Source organism: Acipenser ruthenus, chromosome 3 (genome assembly GCF_902713425.1).
Source record: "Acipenser ruthenus chromosome 3, fAciRut3.2 maternal haplotype, whole genome shotgun sequence".
Taxonomy (NCBI): Eukaryota; Metazoa; Chordata; class Actinopteri; order Acipenseriformes; family Acipenseridae; genus Acipenser; species Acipenser ruthenus.
In genome coordinates this window covers 84,197,202-84,214,404 of record NC_081191.1, presented here as the reverse complement: position 1 = coordinate 84,214,404, position 17,203 = coordinate 84,197,202, and the positions used below count along the sequence as shown (strand labels likewise).

Here is a 17,203-nt window from a genome sequence, read left to right as displayed (position 1 = left end):
TTTTGTTTTGTTTTTACTGTTTATAGCTAAGCCGATAGATATTATCCAGGGCCTAGAGAACGTGGAAACCGTGGAGGGTGGCGAAGCCCTTTTTGAGTGCTACCTGTCCAGGACAGAGCTACACGCATACAGGTGGCTGATTGACGATCAGCCTGTGAAGGAGTCTGAGAATGCAGAAATGGTGGTCTTTGAGAATGGCCGTAGACATCTCCTACTCCTCAGAAACCTCAACCCAGAGGACAGCGGCAGGGTCACCTTCTTGGCTGGAAACGTTGTCTCTTCGGCACTGCTGGCAGTGAGAGGTAACATATTTAAAACAAAATAATAATTTAAATCATGAACACCAATAAATCTCAAATCAACTCCACCTTTGGAGGCATAAGTTACAGCAATCATGCATGGTACAATTGTAGATTGTTCTGTTTTTGTTGAGCTGAAAAGGCAAAAGTATTCCAGTTAGCAGTTTTTTCACTGAGGGAATATGTATATTTGAATTGTTGAGATTATCCTGTGGTTTTTAACAACCAAGTATTAAAATAATGTATTTTCATAAATAATAACCAATGCCAATTAAAAAGGTTCCATCAACTTGACAATAAACAGGCAGATATTTATTATCTGCCTGTTTATTGTCAAGTCATACCTTGTGCTTCAGTTCTAAGAGTAGTCCTCCACATTCAAAATCAACATTGCTCCTTGCCAGTAAAATCACGTCATCTCGTACCACTATACACTTTAACTCAACACCATTAATGGAGATTAATGGAGTACCCTGTTTTAACTCAATAATGTAACTGCAGTTTGCATTCCTAGAATTGCACTGTAACTGCATTCTTGGTGCAACCCCCTACCTGAGAGACTGCAGGGTCTGCTTATTTGACATTCTGAACCAGATGTGAGTAAGCCACCTCCAGGAGCCAGGTGAGAGTGTACATTGCTTTTTACCTTTTGAAGGATGGAAACTGAATGTGGTGAGGCCCTTGGAGGATTCTGAAGTTGCTGTGGGTGGCCAGGTGGAGTTCAGCTGTGTCCTGAGTGAGTTTGTACCTGTGGCTGAGGTGAGCTGGTATGTGAACGACTCCGAGATCCACCCTGACGACACCTGGGCATTTCAAGTAGATGGGAACTCTTACAGGCTCGTCCTTAAAGTGGCCCGGCCACAGCTCACTGGGGAGGTGACGTTTGCTGCCAGAGATGCCATCTCCTCTGCCAAACTGACAGTGATCGGTAAGAGATTTGTTCAGTGCTTGTGGAATGGAAAGGGAACAGGTATTACTGTTCAATCACCTGAGGGTTCAAATTAAAAACAGTTCACTTTGATTTAGCACAATTAAAAATAAAACTAATTAAACTGGTATGCAGTTGAGCCCTTGTATAATGCTGGGGTGTAATACACACATTTTTATGTAGAATAAAACAGTCTCACAAACAGGAAACACTATTTCTGCTATCCACAGTGATAGCCAGGTACAAAGGTTTGAAAGTATATTATGTGGAAAAAAACCTTAGCAGAAAATTCAAATAGAACACAGCATTGCCAACAATGGCCACATAGGATGTAGCACATTTCACAGTGGTCATGACACAGTGTTCCTATGGTATGTATTGGTTCATATCGTTGCAATACCTTTGGTCAAAATAGGAAATTGCTGTCACAGTAGTGTTAGTGGTTAACACCACCATTGCTGTCTTTTTGCACCCATTGAGCCTTAGGAAAAACCATTGCATTGCTATTGAAGATCAGTTGGCTAGGGGTTAATATTAAAACATGGTCACATTTTGTTATCATTTGCATATTTATACATAACTGCAGGTAAGTTGCAGGAATAAATCATATCAATTGAATATCAATTAAGTATAAAAACTGAATATGTCTTATGGAACACACTTTGATGGCACATGTGTAAAGTAGTTACTATTGGTCATTACTGGTGATCATTGTCTTGAAGTTCAAAGTATACAACATTGTTACCAAATGCTGCTGTAATTTAATTTAAATACTATAAAAAGCCAGCAGTAGTCATTGAAATTATACAGTGTACCTTGTACTTGTAAAATGTGGCATCAATGGATATTGCAGAACAAGCATTGAATAACACTGACTTGAAAATGTCTCTAGAAGCCATTGTTGGTAGGGCTGTACATGGGTCAGTGACTCTAGAATATGTGTTGGTACATTTGGACGATCTTTCTTTTCAAGAAATCATAATTTTGTGATTTATTCCATGGATTTCCATACTTAACTCTAACCCTAACAATAATCATCATGAACAGAAACTTTTTAAAAGTGTGACCCATGTACCCTCAAACTTACAGTCCTACCAACTAACACTTTAAGCCTAACTGAGTTGTGAATATACGGTCTTATTTACTTGGTGGGCAGACGCTGCGAAACCCACAGCATGTAGGTAGTTGTTTCCTCCATCTGGTCCTGCTCTTCACTCCATGTTGGCCCTCCTCCCTATACCACCCATAGCTCTCCCTGACCCCCCTGAAGACCCGGAGCTGGTGAGTAAGAACAGCCAGTCGGTGACGCTGTCCTGGTTCACACCACTTAGTGATGGCGGCGGGGCCATTCTCGGCTACAACGTGGAGATGCGATTGGCAGACAGTGTCCTATGGTTGCCATGCAACACCAAGCCCATTAGGAATACAGAGTTTGTGATCGACAACCTCATCCCCGGCACGGGGTACCGATTTAGAGTGTCAGCTGTGAACAGGGCCGGCATCGGGGAGCCTGTCCATTTACCTCAAACTGTACAGCTAGGTGAGAGTCGCCACACTGCTTGATTCTGCACACACACGCCATCTGAATGTCCCAGTGTCCCAGTTCCTGTTTTTATCACTGCATTTTCACTTTGGCACAAGATTTTGATACAAATGAATTTTTTTCCCAGCAACGTTTGTGTTGCAAAACATCTATTATGTGTTGATTTACATGAAAACTTATTTTCCTCAAATGCACCAGTTTCTATAATGAATAGTAATCTCTTACTTTTTGTTAATTTACCTTCATCTAAAAAAATGTATTTTTGTGATGTTTTTTGGGACATTCAAGTATTTAGGTAATACACCAAAAAAAAAATATTAAAACAGTTCCAGTAGACTTTTAAGCTTGGTCTTTACCAAAGCATCTTCATTGTGCAACCAGTTGTGTGAGTTTTATAACTAACCACATACAGCACACCGTCTGGTTGTACTATAGTGTATAACCTAGTAAACAGTCAGAAAGGATACAAACATGTTGAATGTGCAGATTTCTTGGCAGTAGAACCTTGCTTAATTCTACTCCAACAGTCAGCACAACATCCACATGTACCCCAGCTGACTGCTTGCAACAAGCTTCGAAAACAGGTTTGTGTGCAACCTGCTATAAACTTTTATGTTAATATATTTTCTGTGATTACCCTTATAAATGCTTATCACAGTATTTTTGCAGTTTTACCATGATTCTCACATGGTTATACTCTGCATTTACCATAATATGCTTTGCCATACCTAGCTGGTCTTTACAATGCTTAAATATGCTTCACCATGCTTTCACTGTGCTTTATTACACCTTGCTATGTTTTTACTACAGGCAGCTTTTAGAAGGCTATGTGTAAACTGAGCCTAACTAATTTACAGAGTAAGGGCTCTATGTACTAATATTACTTACGTGTTTCGTAAATACTGCAAACTCGTAGCCTCCGTCTACAAATTTGGTCTACGAAGTCACAAAAACCTCCGAAAAATCAAGATACGAAATAAAAATCAATGATACATAGAGCCCAAAGTGTGTATTAAAATGTTTGGGCACAATGCACTTGCATGTTTGTAAGTTTTGGCTTATGAAAAATACTGTAAGGATATTTAGCCGCCTTCTGTCCAGAACCTTTTGAACTCGGAGGTCCAGTTGGTCCTTTACCTATATTGACCAAACCCAATATATTCCTGATAGTCTTGGACCTAGCTATATTGGGAGGGATTTTCAAAAGTTTGTAAATGATAATTCCAGTTTTAATGAACAAATTAGTATGTAGCATTGATTTTGGCATTTTCACATGGTTATTATGCCTATTTCGTTATTAAATAATCGTGCTAATGTGATTTACGAAATGATGTTGATTTACAAAATAATGTTAATATCTTAACAAGCAGTGCTTCTTGTGACTATTTATTTTGTTTGTGTGCGAATTTGAAAGGAAATCCGTGTTAATTGTCATAATTTATCAGGAGTTAATTTGCACTTGGAAAAGGTGGGTTTTAATTAATGAAAATGTATATAACTCACCTTGAAACAGTATTTAAGTTCTTTGGTGTTAAAAAATATATACATGCAATAAACAAACTACAGTATGAATTTGCTGGGAGTGGCAGCAGTTACAGCAACAGTAGCAACAAATTTAAATTTAGAGCTTGAGACGCCAACGATACAGAGAGAGAGGGTGTATAGGACCAGGGTTAATTGCTTAGATTTACCAGATGATGATCTAAAAACTCGATTGCGTTTGTAAAGGACATTTTGTCGACCTCTGTCAGACACGAAAAGGGGCCGTGCCGTACCCCCGCATATGAAGGGGTTGGCTTGGCAGCATTGTCTTTCTATGTCTCTGGGTCATTTCAAAAGAGTCTCCGCTGACATGATAAAGAGGGTTAACGAGTATATCAGTATCCCACTGAATCAGGAGCAGCAACAAAATATTAAAAGGGAGTTTTATGACATTGCTGGATTTCCCAGAGTAATGGGTGCCGTCGATTGCACACACATTGTACTGTAATCACCGCAGCACCATGCATATGTGAACAGGAAGGGTTCCAACATTCATTAAACGTTCAGGTAATTTGTGATGCATCCTATAACATCTGGAACGTATGTGCAAATTTCCTTGGCTCTTGTCAGGACACATTTTGATACAATCTGCTGTGTTTAATGATTTCAGAGACTCAATACACCAGATGGCATGCAAGTAGATCAGTATTGTAAGACTACCTAGATAATTCAATATTTGTAGTTATGAAAATATGTTAGCCTTTTCTATACTTGTTGTTATGAATGAGATTTATTATCTTGTTTTAACCATTTGTAACCTAACGGAACGTTTGTTGTATTGCTAAAATGATATACAGTTATTTGCATCCAATGTAATGTTACTACCAAGAAATGATCAGTGCAACTGTAGTCTACCTGAACTCTGGATATGTACATTATATGACAACTGACCTCAATAATACAAATAAAAACCTAAGAGTAAATAATGAAATCTTGGTATCAAAAACTGCATACTATTACAAGTTTCATTACAGGTGATTGCAGATTTGCAATGTGTCCTTGTTAGGGAGTTCTATCGTAATTTTAAAAGCTTAATAAATGTATAATGAAATGTTGCATACATAATGTACGTTTATAATAACTAAGAACTACAAATGCAAATGGCACTTCAAACATATTTATTTATAACCTACAATTGTACATACTAAAATACATACAAAAGTAGGTGTCAGCATAAGAAAATAAATTCCAACCAAGCCTACATAGATGGCTTACCCCCTGCCCTGTCAAAAAAAAAAAAAAAAAGGTATTTATATAATAAGCTCTGGCCAAATATCCCTCTGAATAAGGGTAAATGACTAGTGGGGATTAATTAATTAATTAATTAATTAATTAAAATCTGTGCCGTCCAATTTTTACCCACACGCCAGATAATCATAAAACAGTATTTTATTTTATTTATTTATTTTTTTTAATTGAGTTGTTGGCAGTGGTTTTAACCCCGGTTTTCTCCGGTTTGGAATGCCCAATTATTTAACTTTATTTCTGGTTCACTGCTGCAACCCCCCGGCGACTCGGGAAACGGAGGCTGAAACACGCGTCCTCTGTTCCTGCCAATCCGTCATTTTTCACACTGTGGATCCACAGCAAAGCCACCAGACCTATAGTGCCGGAGGACAACACAGATCTAAATGGCTCCACTGCAGACCTGCAGGCGCCCTATCAGCTACAGTGGTCGCTAATGTGCGGTGAACCGTGGACTGCCCTGCCGACCTAATCCCTCCCTACCCGGGCGGCGCTCGGCCAATTGTGCGCTGCCTCCTAGGGATCCCCGGTCACGGTTGTCAATGCCATAAACTGGATTCGAACCTGCAATCTCCAGGCTATAGGGCGCATCCTGCACTCCACGCGGAGCGCCTTTACTAGATGCTCCACTCGGGAGCCCCCTTAAAGTGTTCTAAATAAATGTACATTCTGGATGACAAAATGCACAATTTTAAATGAAATTTACAAATTATACACAAAATAGATATTCCCGTTATTTTTTATTTCCATTTGGCTGCTGCTCGCTGGTGGGAGAGCCGTCTCCCTGTACGCTAATAGTTTCCATAACATAGCTTCCATCCATTTTTCTTGATCTCGTTACATGCATTTTGATTAATGAGTTCCCCTTATTTAGTCGTTGAGACAGGAAGTGCTGTACATAACCTGCGACAATTAAGCTTTGTAACGAGAAATTTGTTCATTAATGATGTCATCGACTCAATTTCAAAGCATTAGTGGATTGATTTTTTTCCATTTGAAAATCACTTACTACTAAAGCTGTCGTTACTATACTGCGAGTTCAATACAATAACGCTGATGTTTGAAAATCCCCCCCCCCCTTTGTGTCTTATTTAAAAGTATGACTTATCTTTTTTCTCAAGAACCATTACCAGATACCTTTGCTACATGGTAACGTTTGACAACACAGACAAAGCTACTGGTGTTTGATAGTAAGAGAACTTATTGGGGAAAATGGTGGCTGTAGCTAATTTCCCTGTGTTCCAACTAACTTTTAAAAAAAGTTGTTCTCGTTGTGCAAAAAGTTTTTAATACTTGAGGGAAAGGATAAGCACACAAACAAAACAAACAAAAAAGGTTCTAGGTGCAACAGCAATCTGCCTAGACCAGCATGTCTGCTTTAGCTCCTGCAGTTGACGTCTCCCCTAGCTAACTTCTCTGTGTGATCCATTTTCTTTTTCAGAAGCCCAGGTTGTCGTGACAAAGTCTTTGTGCAGCCCTGCCGTGAAGGTGGGAGAGCCCACGTGCTTGGAGTGTGAACTGTCGGTTGATAACAGCGTTGTTACTTGGCTGAAGGACAACACAAGCATCCAGCCTGGGAAGAAGTACCAGGTGGTCTCAGATGGCAAGAGACAAGTTCTGATCATCCAGGACTTCAGGGCTGCTGACGAGGCAGTTTACACCTGTGTCACCTCATCTGGGGCAGAAACCTCTGTGGGCCTGGACCTTGGAGGTAGGATATGGTTCTTTTTCTCATCTTTGAAATATTATGAATAAAGAAAGTCATTTTAAGTGACATATTTTTTTCTTAGTGTTTAATCCTGTATCTCCATGTGTTTTTATGCATCAGAAACCATCTGTATCTGCACACTTTAACAGCATTATTATTATTATTATTATTATTATTATTATTATTATTATTATTATTATTATTATTATTATTATTACTAATCTGCAAAATATTGAAGTAGATGAAGGATATTTTGCAGTTGTTTCATGATTTGGGTCTGACAGCTTGATCAAGAATGGTTGGAGGTCCAGGGGTTAAATGTACTTGCCTCCAAAACTTGTAAAATAAAAGCTGAAGTGTTTACCTAATGCATTTTCTGCTTTAATCACCATGCAGCCAAGGTAAACCAAGAAGGAATGGAGATGTCAGTCACCACTGATGTAGAAGGATTGTTAACCCAACCCAGCTTGCCTCCTGAAACTGCCCAAGAGGGGGACCTTCATCTACTATGGGAGACCCTGGCCAATAAACGCAGAATGAGCCGAGAGCCCACTTTGGATTCCATCTCAGAGGTGCCTGAAGGAGACGACAAGGTCTCCAAGCAGAAGGGGAAATCAGAAGAGCCTTCCAGACCAAGCGACATAGAACAGTTCTTCACAAGCTCAGATGATGACTCAAAGGCAGGTACACCTTCCTTAGTCTCTTACCTCAAGAAAGCCAGCCAGTCTACAGTAACCTTAGAAGATGGTCAAGCCCAGACTGTTGCCACCAAACAATTTTGGAAACTCTGGGAACCCTCTGGTGCAGAACCTGAAGGTCCTACTCCCCAACAAGCTGCCGTTGCTGAACAACCGCCAATCGAAATGAGTAAAGAGGAGGAATCTGAAATGACTGAGGCAGCTATCAAGATTCAGGCTGCCTTCAAGGGCTTCAAAGCCAGAAAGGAACTTAAGCAACATGGAGCCCCTGTTTTTGGAGAGGTCTTCAAGGACCAGACCTGTGAGCCCAACGGGACCATTCATCTAGAATGTGTGTCGCTCAGCAAGTCAGACATTCAGGTCTGTTGGTTGAAAGATGGGGAGAAACTGACTGATGGACGCCACCACCACATTGACATCTACAACGATGGGACATGCTCTTTGATTATTACAGCCCTGACCCCTAAAGATACTGGGGTATACACTTGTGAGTTGTCCAACAAGCTTGGTAGAGGAGTCCACAGTGCCAAGGTGACAGTGGGTAGCCACCTGGACGTGCCCAGCAGGGGACCTAAGCAGCTTCAATACGGGTACAGTGCAGACAGTGAGCCTGAGAGCTCCTCAGGAAGCGAGATAGATGACGGCATAAGGAAAGCTGGAAAAAGGCTGAGGCGGCTCTTAAGGACCAGACTTTCCAAGAATATGCCAGATGTGGAGGAAGAAACATTTGTTAGTGCCGATGAAGAAGAACTAGAGTCTGCGGACAAGCACACCTACCGGGAAGATGACAAGTACATATATATCAAGTTTGACACCCTTCCTGAGGCTCAGGCCGCCTGCAGACGCTTCCAGGAGATGTTTACTGCCCTGGGTGTCCCCATAGAAACTGAAATCCTGGAGGAAGGCCTGCCCAAAGTGGAGCTTTGTATTATGAAGATGCCGCCCCCATTGGCCAATCAAGGGGAACTGACCCCCACACAGGAGAAAGTGCAGCCTTCTTATCCGCCTGCTGGTTCTGGTTAGTTTGCTTTTGTTGAGTTCATTACAAGTCTGTAAAATGCTTAAGGCTTCTTGTCGGTCATGGTTTAGGAAAGTTTATATCTTAGATATATTGGGGAGCTGTTAGCCAGTTAGGGCCAGTTATAGTTAGGGCCAGTGAATGTACTGATAACTTGCTTATGATTGACTTTCATGAACTTGAGATAATCAATTGTTAAAGCAAGCCACCCAACTAGATTCTAAGGCTGTTTGGAATATATAATCAGCTACTGGAAATCCAATACAATCTTTGTGTCTCCTATGAATCACAGGATTATGTGACTTCTGTGGTGTACCAGTGGAAAACAGTATGACAGCTCTTTGCTATCTGCCTTCCTGCCTTCCCTAACAACTGCTGAGTGGGCATAAGGAAAGACTAACAATGCATCATAAAAAAACATTTTAGAAAGGGATAAGAAAATATTTTTCAGAACAAGAGACAATGATCAGTAGAATAATGACAAGATTGTATCTTACCTTTTCTATGTTCCTTTAGTTATATAACCTTCCCTAAGTTTTAATTTGTATATATGTTAGGACCCCAACCTGAAATACATCGGTTTGGGGTTAATTTACATTTTTAGAACCCAAACTGGCCTATTGTTGGAATGTATTTTCTATTGTTTTGGCCAGTTTACAATCAATCAGTCAAGCATGGCAATGCCACCCCAAAGCGCTTTACAGGAAAAATAAATAAATAAATAAAAAATAATAATACAAAGTACAATGTTATAACTAAAATAAAAACATGATTACAGCCATTACAAAATGATTTACATTTAATCGTATATATATCCTTATGGAAAAACAAACAAGCTAGGAAAAACAAATGTGTTTTTAGTAATGCTTTACATTTCTCAAGAGAATGAGAGCCTCTCACAACTAGTATCAACGAGTTCCAAAGTTTAGGAGCACTAGTGGAGAAACTCCGACCTCCCAGAGTGACACACCTGGTCAAGGGAGCAGCCAGCAGCTCTGAGCTTGAAGAGTGCAGCTGACGCCTAGGGATGTAGGGATGCAGCAAGTCCAGTAAATATTTAAGGCCAGTTCCCGGAACAGCCCTGTAGGTTAACAGAAGAATCTTAAAAATAGTCAGATATTTGAAAGGTATCCAATGCAAAGTTTCCAAGACAGTATATGTAATATAGTTTGTTTTGTACTTGTCAGTATTCTTGCAGCAGCATTCTGAACCAGTTGCACTATTCAGATTATTTTATTAATGTTATTATTTGTTAGAATTAATTGTAGAATATTTAGGTTGCTATTTGATGTGTTATTTTATTCGGAATACAGCAAAAATGATGGCACTCTGTTGTGTACTGCACAGCAAATGTGGTACTGTAGCTTAAATTGGAAGACCAACATGCACTGGGACGTTGCTGCTTACTTCTTAAGTTAGGTTGTGTCTTCGGATGATCTTCTTCAGATCGGGTTCGGGTCAAGTGAAATTTCTGCTTCACAATGGGGTCATTCACAGGACAACCACACCCCGAACACGAAAAGATTTGGGGGTTCTAAAAATTGGAATTAACCCCAACCCGATGGGGTCAACCCAATCTAGATGGGGGCGTATTTCGGGTTGGGGACCTAACATATATATGAATTGAAACAAAAATGGTGCTGTAGTGCAACTGACCAAGGAGAAATCAGTCATTTTTCTAGAAGGTAAGTAAATGAGGAGTTGAGAATGTGAGTAAAGGAGATTGGTGCTAGCTCGAGTCATTTTATGTGCCTTTTTTTCTTAGCCTTGCATCTCATGCAACATTGGGAATGCCTTTTTTACCCTCACCCACAACCTATTGTGTTGAATTGTTTGTGTTGTTCAGCCAGTGACATTATTATTATTATTATTATTATTATTATTATTATTATTATTATTATTATTATTATTATTATTTATTTCTTAGCAGACGCCCTTATCCATAGTTCATTATCTTCAATTATGTCTATTTTTTCTTGTGGTTTTATGTTGTGAGTGGCTAAACTTCTTCCTTTTCCATCCCATCCCATCCCATCTCAACCAAAATGTCACAAAAGCTCCCCCCGTCTTCCTAACCGAGCTGCAAAGCCAGGATGTCCAGGACGGTTATCCGGTCAGCTTTGACTGCGTGGTCAGCGGGAAGCCTCCCCCCTCCACCCGCTGGTTCAAAGATGGCAAGCTGATTGAAGAGAACGACCACTACATGATCAATGAGGACCAGGAGGGCTGCCACCAGCTCATCATCACCGCCATCTACCCCACTGACATGGGGGTGTACCGCTGCGTGGCTGAGAACTTCAGTGGCATCGCATCCACCAAAGCTGAGCTCAGAGTCGATGGTGGGTATCCTAGAGCCTGGGATCTACAGGCCACCATAAGCGATCCATAGTACTCCTCTAGCTACTGCTGCTCAACACAGAGGGTCAGGTTTCAGCAGCACTCATATTTCTTTCCAATTTCTGAATTATTATTTTTGGATAAGTTTAGGCAACAACGTGTTACAAATAAAATGTTTTTTCTTCATCTGTGAGTAAATGTAGATTTTTAAATTTTTTTAATTTTTTTTTTTATAAAAAATGTTATAATTATATTTGTGTGTTTTGTAGAAAGTACCTGAAATATTTAAATGTACAATCAACATTGCACCATATTGCAACTGGGAATTACTCTTAAAGTTATATTTTAGACAATAAGCTTGTTATTAAAACATTTTGAAAGTTGTTAAATTCATTGTAGGTATTCCCTGCAGTTTCTAACAAAAGTGCAATTTTACAAGTCTTTAATGCATTCAGTTTCTGTGAATCCCTCATTTTTTGTTTTATCTGTAGTTTCCTGCAGCTCTGACTATGACACAGCAGCCGACGCAACTGAGACTTCCTCCTATGTCAGTGCAAAAGGTTATCTCTCAAGGTTAGCATCACACATTCATAACTACAATGGTTACCCCAATGTTCATTAAATATATATATATAGTGTAGTGTACATATATATATTGTAGCGTGCACGGAGGAAGGCAGCAGCAGGGCTGGTAGGTGACGTAATCACAGACGAAGACATAAGCCCGATATACACTCCTTGAAATGGAACAATATATATATATATATATATATATATATATATATATATATATATATATATATATATATAATGTCATCGTTATCATCATCATCATCATCATCATCATCATCATCCTCCTCCTCCTCCTTCTTTTTCAATCCACTGCTGGATGAAGGCCTCCCCAAGATTCTTTCACAAAAGCCTGTCTGCTGCATCCCTCATCCATGTTGCTCTGGCATGTTTCCTAATTTCATCTTGACATCTTCCTGGAGGTCTTCTTCTTGGTCGCTTTATATCTCTTGAGATCTAGTCTAGTATCTCCTTGGTCCACTGATAGTCTGTTCTTCTTGCTACATGTCCGGCCCACTGCCTTTTCAGTTTTTTTGCTCTTATAATAACATTGTATACTTTTGTTTGCGCTCTTATCCATTCCTTCCTTTTCCTGTCTCTTCTTGTTATTCACAGCATGCATCTTGCCATACTCCATTGAGTTGTTTGTAATTTTTGGGTCATTTTTACTTTGAGGGACCAGGTTTCGCATCTGTAACTTAGCACTGGCAGCATGCATTGGTCGAAGACTTTCGTCTTGAGGCATAAGAGTAGTTTCCCTTTCATAATCATGCTTAATCGTCCAAAGGCACTCCAGCCCATTTTTGCTCTTCTGTTGATTTCGCACATTTGATATATATATATATATATATATATATATACATATATACATACATACATACATATATATATATATATATATATATATATATATATATATATATATATATATATATATATATATATATATATATACAGACGTGCTCAAATATGTTGGTACCCCTCCACAAAAAACGAAGAATGCACAATTTTCTCTGAAATAACTTGAAACTGACAAAAGTAATTGGCATCCACCATTGTTTATTCCATATTTAATAGAAATCAGACTTTGCTTTTGATTTTTTATTCAACATAATATTGTAAATAATAAAACAAATGAAAATGGCATGGACAAAAATGATGGGACCCCTAACCTAATATTCTGTTGCACAACCTTTAGAGGCAATCACTGCAATCAAACGTTTTCTGTAGCTCTCAATGAGACTTCTGCACCTGTTAACAGGTAGTTTGGCCCACTCTTCCTGAGCAAACTGCTCCAGCTGTCTCAGGTTTGATGGGTGCCTTCTCCAGACTGCAAGTTTCAGCTCTTTCCATAGATGTTCGATAGGATTCAGATCAGGACTCATAGAAGGCCACTTCAGAATAGTCCAATGTTTTGTTCTTATCCATTCTTGGGTGCTTTTAGCTGTGTGTTTTGGATCATTATCCTGTTGGAGGACCCATGACCTGCGACTGAGACAGAGCTTTCTGACACTGGGCAGTACGTTTCGCTCCAGAATGCCTTGATAGTCTTGAGATTTCATTGTGCCCTGCACAGATTCAAGGCACCCTGTGCCAGGCGCAGCAAAGCAGCCCCAAAACATAACCGAGCCTTCTCCATGTTTCACTGTAGGTATGGTGTTCTTTTCTTTGAAAGCTTCATTTTTTCATCTGTGAAAATAGAGCTGATGTGACTTGCCAAAAAGCTCCAGTTTTGACTCATCTGTCCAAAGGACATTCTCCCAGAAGGATTGTGGCTTGTCAATATGCATTTTAGCAAATTCCAGTCTGGCTTTTTTATGTTTTTCTGTCAAAAGTGGAGTCCTCCTGGGTCTTCTTCCATGGAGCCCACTTTCGCTCAAAAAGTGACGGATGGTGCGATCAGAAACTGACGTACCTTCACCTTGGAGTTCAGCTTGTATCTCTTTGGCAGTTATCCTTGGTTCTTTTTCTACCATTCGCACTATCCTTCTGTTCAATCTGGGGTCGATTTTCCTCTTGTGGCCGCGCCCAGGGAGGTTGGCTACAGTTCCATGGACCTTAAACTTCTTAAAAATATTTGCTGTTGTCACAGGAACATCAAGCTGCTTGGAGATGGTCTTGTAGCCTTTACCTTTACCATGCTTGTCTATTATTTTCTTTCTGATCTCCTCAGACAACTCTCTCCTTTGCTTTCTCTGGTCCATGTTCAGTGTGGTGCACACAATGATACCAAACAGCACAGTGACTACTTTTCTCCATTTAAATAGGCTGAATGACTGATTACAAGATTGGAGACATGTGTGATACTAATTAAAGAAACTAATTAGTTTGAAATATCACTATAATCCAATTATTTATTATCTTTTCTAAGGGGTACCAACAAATGTGTCCAGGCCATTTTAGAATATCTTTGTAGAATAAGCAATAATTCATCTCTTTTCACAGCTTCTTTGCTTTATTCTATGACATACCAAAGGCATGCAAGTATACATGATAAAATAGCTTTTAATTTCATCACTTTTCAGGAAGAATGAAGCATTATTTCAATGAGCTGTAAGGGTACCAACAAATTTGAGCACGTCTGTGTATATATATATATATATATATATATATATAGGGAAACTTTATGTCAACAGCTGCCACATTTGTCACTAATTAAAACAAGCACTGTAAGGGGGCAATAATAGGTTACATTCAAAACCAAAATATGAACAATTCGGAAAAAAGAGCTTCACACCAATGACAGAGGTATTTAAACAACGGTTTTTAAAAGAGCATAAAATGTAAATACAAGAAGAAAAACACTTCCTGACATAAACCTCACAATGTAGTATTTGTGATCAGTGGGAGAAACCAGCGAATAACCAGCTTCCAGAAAAAGACATGGACACCTTTAAAATGTAATCTTGTCAGTAAAAAAAAAAATGACAAGATTACTTTTTTGTATATATATATATATATATATATATATATATATATATATATATATATATATATATATATATATATAGCGTACAGCTTTTTCTTTGTATCGGTGGCCAGAGAGCAGGAGGGAGTGGAGTCTATGGCTGAAGAGGAGCAGCTTCCCCAGGTTTTGGAAGAGCTTCATGATGTTCTTGTGAGCCCCGGAGCCCCCATCGCTAAATTGCACGTCCAAGTGAAAGGTAAACAACAACAAGGTTCAACAAGACAGACAAGCAGTGTTTCATCTGGCAAGATAAGAAAATGAAAACATAATCTGGAAACAAAAAGGGATTATCTTTTCAAAATTTCTGTTTTACTTTTTTCATTTTGTAAAAGACCTGATCCAAATCTCCATGCATACTGAAACGCCAGCTACTACAATTAATTGACATGTAAGTGTACCTGTTCCCACAGAAAGTTTCCACGACGCAAGAGAGCTTCAGAGAGCAGTGAAAAAGACTTGATTAAAGATTCCATTGTCCCCTTTCGTAACCCAGTCTCTTCTGCTCTGCAGGTTACCCTTCACCCCGGGTGTACTGGTTCAAAGATGGGCAGCCCTTACGGCCCTCTGACAGGGTGCTCATGTCTGAGGAGAAGGGGCTGCACTCCCTGGAGATCCTGGAAGTCTCCATGGAGGATGCTGGAGAGTATTCCAGCTACATCAGCAACTCAGCTGGATCAGCATACTCCACCGCCAGGCTGGTTGTGAAGAGTACGTACAAGGGATAAAGTGGCATTATGTCTTTCTGAACTTAAGATAATCTGTTGCTTTCAAAGTATGTCACACTTAAGTTTAACAAACTGCTTATTTAAATGTTATGAAACATGTAAAGTTTTCCACAAATTATTGATTAATTGAATGTCTGTCTGTCTCTCCGAAGCTACACTTACATTTTTACATAAATAAAGAGAACCCCTTATCCAATTTTGATTAAACTTACTAAGGGGATTTTTGGCAAGTCTGGCTCGAAACAGCACAGGTTACTAAAACATTATACAAGGATATACCTTCTCCCCGATTAAATGCAATTGGATTTACAATATGTTACAGTTTCCTGACCAGTGATAATGTACATGGATAATATTAATCTGCTTTATCTAAAATTGTTTCTTCAAAGGTCCTGGAGAGCGGGGTGCTGAAGTAGGCAAAACAGAAGCAGCGAAAGCAAAAGGTAAATGTAACGATTGTCATTGTCATCATTAAGAGAAATGGAATGGGCTACCTAGTCATGTTGTTGAGACAGAATCACTTAGATCCTTTAAGACCCAACTTGAAAAAGTTCTGAGATCAATCAACTACTGGAATGGCCTCCTCGCATTTTTTCTTATATTCTTATGTGCACTTTGAATGCTTTAAAGCAACTATTATTATTATTATTAGTACTAGCATTTTTTTTCTTTAATGACTTAGTCATTTATGTTGCTTCATAATTTCATACACAGTACTGATCGTAATGTATACTGTACTAAAAATCAGTAATAACCCTAATAACCCTGAATGCAAAAATACAGAAACTGCTGCATTATGCATTATGATATTGAAGTTTGGTATCTACAGCTGCTATCAGCATGCATTTCTTTATGGTAATATATAGCATGGTTCGGATTATAGGTCACTTCGGACTACCAAGGTTTGGATTAGCAAGAGTCTTTTGTATGTGTATTGTGTATATGTATATAGTGTAGATTAGCACTTTCTTTTTCACTTGGCACAAAGCTGTTTCCTACAGCATGCTGTTTAATTCTATGCTGTGTAGGTGCTAAGCAGATGCTGGTTCCTCCACGCTTTCTGGAGAGATTCTCAAACAGGAGGGTGGAGAAAGGCTCCAGTATCACCCTGTCTGTGAAAGTAGAAGGTAAGGTTCTAGGGAGAGCTGGGAATGTTCACGTTTCTGTTCTTTACACATTTGGAGCCCTATTCATCATAGTGTTTGATATGATTTTGTTCATTTTTATTTTGTAATGGATGTTTTATGTTTTCAGATTTGAATTGTCTATATCACTTGTTTCTTTCTTTCAGAGCTTTTTTCGTATGCAGTAGTTATTCATTGTCATCTAATTAAGTAACTTTCCTCTCAAAATTGTCTACATTCATTGCAATACTTGTAACAATAGTTCAGTAAATCTTAACCCATATGCTCATTATTTCCAGCGGAAGGGAATTAATATTAACATTCAGTAGTGCAGGTGAAAGTAGCAAGCTGCAAATTGAAAAAAAAAATCTATCTATCTATCTATCTATCTATCTATCTATTTCTCAGAGTTTATACAGCTATTTCCCAAATTCGTAAAATAACATTAGGGTTATTAGGTCACTTTAACAAATTTACCAACGCAGAATATTTCAAATA

General features: G+C 39.0%; 1 protein-coding gene across 1 annotated transcript in view; it reads left to right on the top strand.

Annotated features, from left to right (window-relative positions):
- LOC117394545 (obscurin-like) overlaps positions 1-17,203 on the top strand; it is a 116,637-nt gene that overhangs the window by 52,230 nt on the left and 47,204 nt on the right. The window contains exons 44-54 of the mRNA XM_059020977.1: positions 27-302; positions 955-1,227; positions 2,477-2,767; positions 6,999-7,268; positions 7,662-8,981; positions 11,039-11,320; positions 11,810-11,891; positions 14,931-15,052; positions 15,367-15,564; positions 15,971-16,024; positions 16,610-16,708. Of these exons, the coding sequence (XP_058876960.1) occupies positions 27-302; positions 955-1,227; positions 2,477-2,767; positions 6,999-7,268; positions 7,662-8,981; positions 11,039-11,320; positions 11,810-11,891; positions 14,931-15,052; positions 15,367-15,564; positions 15,971-16,024; positions 16,610-16,708 (3,267 nt within the window). The remainder of the gene's footprint in view (positions 1-26; positions 303-954; positions 1,228-2,476; positions 2,768-6,998; positions 7,269-7,661; positions 8,982-11,038; positions 11,321-11,809; positions 11,892-14,930; positions 15,053-15,366; positions 15,565-15,970; positions 16,025-16,609; positions 16,709-17,203) is intronic.